We start from the raw sequence: 11,147 nt of genomic DNA, 5'->3' as shown, positions 1-11,147 counted from the left end.
CTGCTGCCTCTGTTGTCTAAAGCTTAGAGATGCATTGCCTGCCAACCCTTCAAGTCTTGAACCTATTGAGGTAGACAGTGGAACTACCACTGACAGGTCCACAAGCCACACTAGGTAGTCCAGAGAGCTCATACCCTGGTTGTTCCTACAGGATCCCTTTGTCATTTCTAAGTGAAGAAGAAAGAGTAAAGATAACTCCATAAGAACAGAAGTGTGCTTATCGAAAGAGTGAATGTAACTCAAGGCAGGAGTTTTGCAAAGACTTCTATACTTGATGCTATGCTTGGGACATGGATGATTATAAGTGCACAAAGAGTTGATTTACTGGTAATAGTTCCTCACAGTGACTGTACATAGAATAAGAACCTGCAGGCTTTCTTAAATTATGACCAGGGTTTTACTGTGGGAAATTGAGAGAGAGGATTCACCTTCACTGCTGTGTTTCCCAGGCAGCTGGGAGGAACTGTGTTTCTATGGATACTATAGAGAAAAAAGTTCTCCACCTAGTTGTGCAATACATAGAATAGTTGTGCAGATTCTATAGGAACTAACAGCATAGGGTACGGACTCTGATACTCTGGAGCTGACTATTTTATTCCCTAAAGACATATTATTTCTAAATTCTGTGTGTGTTTTAGTACACATTTTTACCTAGATGCAATAGCGTTCTCTGCTAAAAAAACCCGTTAAATAAATAAAACTGTTAAATTTCTAAAATTGTAGAGAATAATGCTTTTGTTAATTCTATTTGTTGTTTGGTTTGGTTTTTTTTTACAATGAGAGTAATAAAACACTAGAATAAAAGACTTGGATTTATTTGGGCTTTAGACTGAAATGGAATTGCTACTTCTGAAACACACTGACAAGAAGTCAACTGCATGGCAAGAAAGCCTCTTCAACTTGCTCTCTTGTTGAACCTATGTGTTATTTTAATGTTTTTATAGTTTCTAATTTTATGATCTTTATACTAAACACTGTATGACAACATCAAATGCTACATGTCTTTAGAACATTTGCATGTTAAGCTGTGCCTTTACTCTTACGAAAGTTCTAACAAGTCAATGTTATGAAATGGCTTGTATACAAGGTTGGTCATTATTGAGAGATACAGTATCTTTGGGGCTATTTGGTATTGCATTTTCAGTATTCAGGAGGGAAGGCATAAAGTACCACCACTGAAACTTATATTGCAACATGATAATGCTTCCAGGCTTTCTTCTTATACTTGTTATTCTGATTTCCATTGCAGACTAGGGATAAGCAGATTTTGAGACCATTTAAACACTGGTTTCCTTGGAATAGCTCTTAAGTACCTTCTACCGTTAGTTTGTTTTTTTCCTCTATTACCCTAGTAAGTGTTAAAACATGATGCATGTTCTGATTTTTGTTGTATATTAGTGATTAAAATTGTACAACAGAACTTGAGAGAAAGTGAGCAACTGAAGGCTTGTGGTCTTCCATTTTTGAGAGAGAGTATAGGGTTTTTTTGAGGGAGAGCTTGTGTGTCTATGGTAACAGTAGTCTGATCTGTTTAATAAATTGATATAAGCAGTAGAGAACAGAGGTAATTAGTATCTTTTGGAGGCATAGATAAGACTTATGTGAAGAAGTTCCAGATGTCTGTCTTTTGAATACCAGTGTCATCTTCATAAATACATCAGTTTATTTTGAGTGACCCCTTCAATATTTTAAGTCCCATTGCCAGTTCTAGTACATAAAATCTTTACTGATGTACTTACACTTTATTTACTGCTCATCTGTAACGGGTTTTACTTTTTTATCTTAATTTTTTTATCTTAATTTTATTAACTTGGAATTTAAAGTTCCCCTTGTTAAGGAGATAGTTATTAAAAAGGCTTCAGTAAGTAATCTGTTGTTATTATCCTTTGGTTCTAATAGATACAAAGAAATCCTTAAGAATGTGTTCACAAACCGTGAGGAAATCAGGAAGGAATACCTCAAGTTGGAAATGCAACTTAAAGAAAATGCACTGAAGACACATTACCAGGAACAATGTCATGAACAGATTCAAATGACTTGCTCTGAAGAAAGAGTAGAGAAGGTGAGTTTTCTATAATGTAATACAAGGTATCCTCTTTCTTCATTTTACCATACCATTGTGTGAGTTTTCCTTAAATAATGATATAATTAGTTAATGCTTAATATTTAAACAATGAGAAATGGGACACACTGATTATCACTCAGATGACATTTTTGACATTAATACAGAAAATGTAGTAGTAATGTCAGGTGTGCTATTTTTTCCACACTGCACAGAAAACAGTTGATGTGCTTATTGCTGCTAATTGTGAAAACTTTTCAACTTGTCCTTAGGTAGGCTTCATCATAGTTTCTTAAGACCCAGTTAGACTTAAGAGGCTCATGGTGCTCTTGTCCAGAATGAAAGCATGTTAATGCAGGTCTGGTACAGCCATTGAAGCTGTTATCAAGCTGAGAAATCTTTGTGTTACATAACAAAGTATGGACCTTGTGCCAAATGAGATGGATTCTTACCATTGATCCTTTCAGTTGTCACCAGGAAGATGTTTGGACAGCTGCTTAACGGACAGTCATGTGAACTGAAATAATTATGTTTAGTTGCCTTGAATTTTAAGAGAATAATTTGGAGGATAAGTATGAACAATTGCTATTGTACAACACTAAATGCTCATGTCTTTCTAAAGCATCAAAGTATAAATAAGTAAGCATGGTTAGATAGTATCTTGGTTTTTCTGATATACATCAGCTTAAAGGAATATATGTTTAATATAGGTATAAAGTTAAGGGTGGGGCTGATTTTGCCGAGTCACAGTAACAATCTGTATTTGGTCGAAAATTATAGGTTACCATATGACTATTTTTTCCCCAGTGATTCACATGAAATTTGGTCCTTAGATAAATGTCAAAGTGAAAATATGTCACATGTTTTTGCTTGTCATTAAGATATTTCAAGTGACTAATGTGTTCTAGAATTCTCTTTTATGTTATAGAAACTCCAAAGTAATGTTTTCTATGTGCCATACATTTAAATGCTGCTTACAATAGAGCATAGCTGTATCTCTATTCATAATGAAGAGTTATATCTTCATACAATCTATTTCATATGAATGGTTTTTTATGAGCTGATTTAACTTTTTAATGTTAGCAGTGCTGCACTTAAATGTTGCTTTTGCCGTTAGTTAACTTACAGATGTGATTTACTAAGGGTCAAGAGTAACTGTCCTATAAGCATGATGTTTTATTTATTAAAAAGAGTAAGTCACTGTAATGGTAAAATTAAATGTCCTTTTGCAACTTCTTTGGATTTTAATTTGGAATTCAATCATTTGATTACCAAAATAACTGCTCACGTTTCCCTTGTGCACTATAATGCTTCTGTTCTTCCTTGTATTTTTACACATTTGCTGTTTTCCTAAATCCTCTGGGTTTTATGTCAAGAGCATTTGTGGAAATGTTAATTTTCTGGAAATATTTCTTTTACAAGAGTATTTATGAAATACTGATTTTAAAGGGAAAAGTTTTACATCTAAAATATTTTCTCATTTTATACTTAGTTGTCTATGCTCAGTAACTAGATAAAATAATGATTTTAGGTAAATTAACATGAAGCAAATTATATCTATATTTGAACAGCCTCAGTCTGAACACTTAAATTAAAAAATATTATTTCAGGAAGAAGGGAAAAAAACTGCATATGAGTTTAGGTTATCTTAATCTCTTCTTACAAATGTTCTCTTGTTGCAAAAATTTTGTCTCAGTTTTGTGAAATTCAGTCCATCTTGGACCACTATTAAGCCATTTCCATTTTTCACATAACTGCCTGTTTTGAGCTTTTTTAGAACTTGGATGCTGCCCATTTAAAGGGCTTGTTTATGTCCTCCTTCCTAATGCCTGTTCCTCCACTCTGTAACCTGTATTTCTGCATGTGGTATTTTCCTGTTGCATACTAGAGAGCAGCTACAGCAGTGTTAGCCAGAAAACCTTTGTGCCAATAGAGGAACATGCATAGAACATTTCTCTTTGTGTGGGAACATAAAAACTTAGTATATGCCCCTGCATTATAGTTACTTTTAACTAACTTGCCGAGTTTGAAGAAGTCTACTCAGTTTTAACCTACTGTATCTTGAAAGTTTCTGCATCCGTCATGGAGTCTGGTTTGCAATTTTTAAATATTTTTTTGTAAACACATTAAAAAAAAACTGCTGGTACTTTGGGCTTTAAAAAATATATTAGACTTAAAAGCACTTGTGCATTTCTGATTGCCATTTTAACATTATTTTTACTGTCTGGAAAAGGAGCATATTCCTGGAAAGCAGGTAGTCTATCTTAGTTTCAGTTTTTCTGCTTACTCAAATTGTCTATGCTGGATCCAGAAATAAGTCCCAGCTCTTCAGCCTAGGAGGGACTATTTCTTCAATATCTCTTGTGGTTGTTTTTTTCCATTACAAAACAGAGTAGTAACCAAGGATCTTGCCCAGGACTACGTCTGTTTCAGAGGTTGTGTACAGGTACCATGCATAACCATATTTTTTTCCTGTTGAAGCACATCGATGTAACTTGTCCTTTCTTCCTGGCAACCTATGGGATGGGTTCATCAAATGGTGGCTATTGTCAGTACCACCTTAATCTTGCACTGCATAGAAACCAAAGTTCACAAAACAATGCGTTTTAATTTCCCTGCTTCAGCAATCCTGAAAGCTCTTCCCTAATCTTACTGATCAGAGGGAACCAGTGGTCATTGCGAGCCTTAGCCTGACACCTTCCTCCTGGTACTTTCCCTAAAGAGCCAGTCCTTTATAAAGTGACTTTGTCTTCTCTGGATCCTCTGTCATCTTAGCAGATAAAGTCTAAAGAGAAAGTAAGTGAAATTCTGGCCAGAATCTAGTGTTTGACCTGGTAAGTTGCCTGGTACACACGTGTAGTTCAGGTGTCTTTATCATGCTGGTTTGTGTTCTGCATGCCATGTGTTGAAGTAAGCATTCTGAAAATCAGCTTAAAAAATGCAACCTGAATCTTTCCAGTACTGTTCCTGTTTTCTACAGTATGTTCAGAAGGGCACCAGTTAGAGTAATTTCTGCTTGTGCAACATTAGGAAGGTACATTCAGAGTTTCTTATGACGTTTTATAATAGAACAAATTTGGCTTGCTATTCTAAATATGTAGACTTACTCTAATCAATGAAGTTTGCATTTAGAGTATTAATTTTGGAATGTAGAGATTTAGGTTCTATAACTCTTAAAAACTAACCAGGTTCTGTATGTTTTTGTTGAGTGTAGCAATATACTTCAAATGTTTGTGGTTTTTTGTTGTTAAACTAAAGTTTAGTCAAAGCTGAACTCTGAACTCTACTTAAAGTTAATGTTCTCTATGACTAGTTGAGTTAGTGACCTAATTTTTGAAATGGACTGCAAACTATAGTTGTCCTCTGAATAGGAAGAGTCTTCTTCACCTTGTTAGGGTGCAGTCTCATTCATAACCAGCTTGCTGTTGCTGGTTTTATGACATTGCATTAGGAAAACGGAGCAGATAAAATTCCTTCTTCATATTCATGCTTGAGTTACGAGAAACTATTAGGTTATGTTATATCTAGAAGTGTGTTTGTCTGTACGTGCATGTGTAATTTTTTCAGTCTTTCCAACTTAAGATAATTATGGCGTAGGACAGAAATCTATCAAATCCAATGTATTATTCTTTAAAGGAATAAGGAAATTACTGTAGTCTCTGTTATAAGGGCTTTGAGGAAAAAAAAAAGGTTGAAAATGTTTAAACAGAATTCAATAATGTCCATAAGGGGAGTTTGCTACTTCACTTTTATTAAACTGGCCAAAAATGGAAAAATATTTGTTATGCCCAGTTGAGCATCAAGGTATGGAATTTTTATTTTTTTTTAATACGGAGAGATTTGTGAACATCATTTCCAACTTTTCCCTATAAATTCTGATTTTTTTTATTTTTTTTTATTAGGCCACTTGCAAGCGGGATCAAAGACTTACAATGCTTAGAACCCGCAGCATACACATGCAGAAGAAGAAAGAAGAGGAGGTTGAACATTTTGAGGAAAATAACCATTGGCTGCATCGTGTTGAAAATGAAATGCGCCTCTTGGGTCAAGATGGGTGTATTCCAAAGGTAAAATGCCTTTCACTTCAAGGGCAGATTTCATGCAATGTAGGCAACATGTGACTATATTGAATAGATTTCCTCCACTCCCTCCTCCCATCTTGCTTCTGCTCACAGCTTCTGCCATTCTTTCAGGGTGGCTTCAAATTCTAGTGTTAGGTGTTTCCATTCTTCTGCCCTAAAAGTGCTTCATTTTTTGTACAGAAGTATTCCTTGTTCATGAAAGCATACAATTACATGCAAAAATATGAGTTAAAGGGGAATAAGTATGCCATGACTGAGCAGTTCAGTTGGCTGCCAGAGTGCTGATCCTGCTCCTGACCATAGACTTCTAGCCTTGCCTTTGCAGCAGGTCCTGATGCTCATCTAACCATGTGACAACCGAATTCTTAGCCTGGCCAAAAAGAACTTCTTTTTTGGAGGGTGCTAGGGGAGGAGTGGGAAGAGGGAAAGAAGTGGGAAGTAGTGTTAAGCTCTCTGCCAAGTTTTAGCAAGTAGAGTCAGCTCAGTGCAGCCTCAGGCAAGCACCAGAACTGGCAGAAGGGAAGGAATGAAGGTGTGTGCAGGAACAAGGAGAAGGAGGAAAGACAGGTGAGGAGTTGTTCCTCCCTGCCTTTTACTTTCAGCCAGCAATTGGAGTGCTTAAATGATAGTGTAATGAGCATTTATGTGATTCATATAATAGAATGTATTTGAATACCTGTATTTTTATTGAGATTACTAAAATGTGTTGATACCATAAAATTAAGATATTTCAAACAAGATACTGGCATCTCAGGAAGGTGACTGAATACAGTGAAGACTTGTCACAGACAGTGTCACTGAAATTCAGATATGGAGCAGGTGCACAGGAAAAGAGGCAAGCATGTTTTTGGACCTGCATAGATAAGCTTACCTGTATGCCTCTTGGACTCTTAATGCTAATTAAAGCACACCCACGATTGGTCAAAGGAATCTACAAAGCAATATTTATGCATGTAAATAAAAATCAAGTTGATACTTTTCTGCCATAAAAATTATCATAATATAGATTGAGTCCATGTTTACTTTTCAATATAGGATGAATTTGTGTTATTTTTAGTTTCTCACTATCAGTTTGTGGTTGTTTGGGTTTTTTTTCTTGCTAATTTCCCAAGGAACTCTCTCAAGATCTGCAGTGTTGCCATTTAAAGCTAGAGGTTAAGGACCTGAAAGCCCAGATTGAGAACATGTTATCACTGGTGTCCCTTCAGGATCAGTATTATAAGCAGACAGAAAAGTAAGTATGATTTCATAGATGTGATAAGACTTCTATTCTGACATGTGTGACTTCAGAAGAGATACCTATATAATTTAGTTTTACTTGAAATAGAAAGATTTTTCTCAAACCATTTTTTTTCTAGGTTAGAGTTGTATTTTCTTAAGCAGAAAGACCTGTAAAATAATAATCACTTCATAAATCTTAGTCTGTATACACCATTGTTTAACATAAACTGCATGTATACTCTAGTGTTTCTTTTCTATTTAATTTTCTTATTTGCATAATTTTTACAAATTCTTCAATAGATCAAGGTGTCTTATTTTCTTCTGCATTGAACAGCAGTATTGAATTTTTAATGCGTGTTCTTTTAATTTCTTGCATTGTAGACATTCATTTACTCGCACTGAAAACTGTTACTATTAAACTCTTAGCTAGTCAGACTGAAAAAAGCTGAACATTAAATTAATGTTACACGTTATTAAAATTAGCGTTATTAACATTAAAAAAATAAATACTTAAACCAGCAAAAATAAAAGCAAAATTTTTAAAGCTACCTTGTTAATAACTACAGAGTTGCTTCTTTTGGTTTCTATATACACATCCCTTTCCATATTGCTTGAACCTACTGTTTAGTCTTGCAATTGACTCCACAGCTAATGAATTCCTGTGTTCATACAGAATTCCTAAAGTTCTGTCACTTTAATTTGGTTTGCAATTGTGCATGGATCTTAATGTATTCCATTCTTTAATTAAAGGTCCTAGTATCTAAATTTATTTGGACTAGGCTTCTAATAAGGTTCTATCCACAACTAATTAAGATGTACTTAGTTTAAACCACATTATTTTGATTATACTCTTCTTCATTTATCTCATACTTAATTTTAGAAATTAATTTAGAAAGTCAGAACTCAGTCAAGATACACTGACTGTGGTGTTTGAGAAACTGAGGGTCTTGGACACTGAAGAAAAAATATACTTAGTAAACACTTAGAGTGAAATGTAAGATTTTGCAAAAGAGAAAAACCGCTCTATTTAGTCATGAATACTTCCTCTCAGTGTTATGGTATTCCTCCAAATTAAATTAAAATAAATTGCACAGCAGAATTTTGTGGGGAGAGAGGAAAAGGACAAAAATAACCCCTTGCATTTCTAACAGTGGCAGTGCTAGTAAGGACCAGATTAGTTACGATGTAATCATATTTGTCTTTCCTTTTGTTGTTTTACAGAGTACTGAATACTTTGCTTCCAGTTCTTCGCAAGCAATACCTGACTTTGAAAGAAGCTGGATTGACAAATAATTTAACTGAGACTGAATTTGAGGAGGTTGAGCAGCTGATTCAAAGGCAAAAATCAGTAGTGTGGGCTGACCAGACTGAAGAAAAGGAAAATCAAAACCATGAACTAGACATATCAGCTATCTTTGCATTCTCACAACTTGTGAACAGACCAAGCACCCCATGCCGTAAGTATATAATTAATTTGTTCTCTGTTGAAAATACTTCAAATGTCTCTTGCAAAAGCTATATGTCGTCCATAAACACAGTGGCTGTGCACTTCTGCAAATATTGAAGCCAAATGTAAAACCAAGCCTCACACCCACTTCCTATAAAATATACTATTCTTAATTGGATATAGGAAATAAGTTTACCTTTTCAATGGTTAGACACACTGTGTCAACAGATAACTCATTCTCTTGTTGTGACATACCCCATGTAACAATGTTCCTAGATCTTATGAGTGTTACTAATAATTTCATTTGAATCTTTCATGTGACACTGATGGAAAGGGCATCATCGTGTCAATAAGTATTATAACCCTATTAGTAATTTGAAATGTTAAGCAGCTACTACAATTTTGCACAGTTTGAAGTAATAGCCTTGAGGGGGATGAGATTTGTTGCTAATTACAGGCTGACCTGGAATCAATTTAATACAATATTTTATAAGTTTATCTTTCCAAGAATCAAAAGACAATCACTTCTGCCATGGAACTGACTGCTTTGCTGTATCCTGGTGGCCCCATTTCTTCACCATAACTCTTATATTCCAGTCAAACACTGGAACAGGCTTCCTAGAGAGATGGTGGATGCCCCAAGTGGGTCAGTATTTGAGACATCTGGACAGTGCTGTTAAATAACATACTTGGTCAGGCAGTTGGACTAGATGACTGTTGTAGGTCCCTTCCAACTGAAATAGTCTGTTCTGTTCTAATCTATTCTGTGTAGCTGTTTTGTCATCTTTAGCCAGAAAGTGAGTTGCCCTTGAGTGTAGCTTGTGTAAAAAGGGATGAAGAATCCTTACAGAAGACAGTGCTCTGAGGGACAACAGGCAAAATCTCAACCTGATGTTGCAGCTGCTGTGGGCCTGTGTTTCTATCTTATGCTCTGGATAGGCAGCATTCAACACTGGGGCTTTCTGATTATAGCTAATAATTCATGACAACCATGAATTACCACCTATAGGTAACAAGGGAAAAGCAGACAAATATGTCAGCTTCTCAAAAGCTGGTAGTCACAGAGGAAAGAATATTGATCCCTGGAGCACTGTGAAATTAGTTCTCTACTTCTTTTAACTTACTACTTCTACACAACTCACTCTGAGGTTGAGAGTATTCTGCCAAAAGCATTTATTACCTCTGTTCTCATAAAGTGTCTATGTGATTTTTGGCATGTTTTTGTATCACCGTTGATCATACCAGATAGTTGATTCTCAGTATTTCACTGTCTACAATGTGAAGGGTGGGCTGGGGTTTTTTTTTTCTAGTGGGAGCAGTGTTGGGTAGGTTTTGGTGTGAGTTTCCTTTGTTTTGTGAGAGAAGGAATAGAAAGTTTGCAAGTTCATACTTCCTGTTCTGCCCATACTAGTCAGCAATTCAGCAAGGTTGAAAGCAGTTGTTGGCTCGCCCGTTTCTCCTTTCTGCTTGGAGTGAGCGCAGTGGACTTCAGTGGGGGGCAGCATTCTTCCACTCCGCTCTGTTCTCATTTTCCATGTGGAAGGGAATTGGGTATGATTTGGATTGATGGCAACCTTTTGGAAAATAATGGTAGTGATAGGTATCTGCATTTCGTGACATTGAGTTCATTAGGAAGCACAATGCTACTGTCAGATCATAATGGAAATATGTTCTGAGAAGTTTCATGAAAGGCATTAAAATAAAAGGTAGTGGTTTTCTTTCTTGTTTTATCTCTATTTTTTAACAAAAAGAAGAATACAGTATTTAGAAATGGTTTTCTAGTCTGCTTATTCTGTCATGGCAAAGCAGATTAGTAAAGGGTTTAGAGGTGGGGGTTGCTTCATGTTATAACTGATCGGAGAATTCATATACTGTAACATTTTATTTCCACTGCTAAAACACTGGAATCCTAAGTGCTAATGGTTCTGATTACAAAAACTACCCCATTCTTATTTTGAATCATATTTTGTGTTTGTGTATATATATGCCTATACTTTTCATTTAGAATTTAGACTGTGATTATCTGCCTGAAATTTGTAAAACTTTTTACTATTTAAAAAAAAAACCAGCATAAGTATGACATTTGTGACATGCTAAAGATTGTATTTGTGGAAATACAAGTCTGTAAACTGAAGAAAGAAATACAAACTTCTCTGAACTTGTAAAATCAGAATTCAAGACTCGTGTGCGGTGGAGTTTCTGCTTGGAGATATGTATTGTATTATGGGCAAGGCAAACATGAAGCCAGGCTTCTGGCTGCTATTTATTTTATATCATAGGGATATTTTTAAAATACATTTTTTCCTTTCAAGGGAACCTTTTTCTTGGCAGAATA

At 35.4% G+C, this 11,147-nt stretch overlaps 1 protein-coding gene across 1 annotated transcript in view; it reads left to right on the top strand.

The window, feature by feature from the left end:
• The window catches only part of KIF18A (kinesin family member 18A), a 37,512-nt gene that overhangs the window by 12,835 nt on the left and 13,530 nt on the right, over window positions 1-11,147 (top strand). Inside the window, exons 9-12 of the mRNA XM_010186314.1 lie at window positions 1,900-2,062; window positions 5,965-6,129; window positions 7,257-7,378; window positions 8,587-8,822. Of these exons, the coding sequence (XP_010184616.1) occupies window positions 1,900-2,062; window positions 5,965-6,129; window positions 7,257-7,378; window positions 8,587-8,822 (686 nt within the window). The remainder of the gene's footprint in view (window positions 1-1,899; window positions 2,063-5,964; window positions 6,130-7,256; window positions 7,379-8,586; window positions 8,823-11,147) is intronic.

The sequence above is a fragment of the Mesitornis unicolor genome, unplaced genomic scaffold (genome assembly GCF_000695765.1).
Source record: "Mesitornis unicolor isolate BGI_N332 unplaced genomic scaffold, ASM69576v1 scaffold6776, whole genome shotgun sequence".
Classification (NCBI taxonomy): domain Eukaryota; kingdom Metazoa; phylum Chordata; class Aves; order Mesitornithiformes; family Mesitornithidae; genus Mesitornis; species Mesitornis unicolor.
The sequence above is the reverse complement of the archived record's forward strand: the minus strand, read 5'-3'. Positions and strand labels throughout refer to the sequence as shown.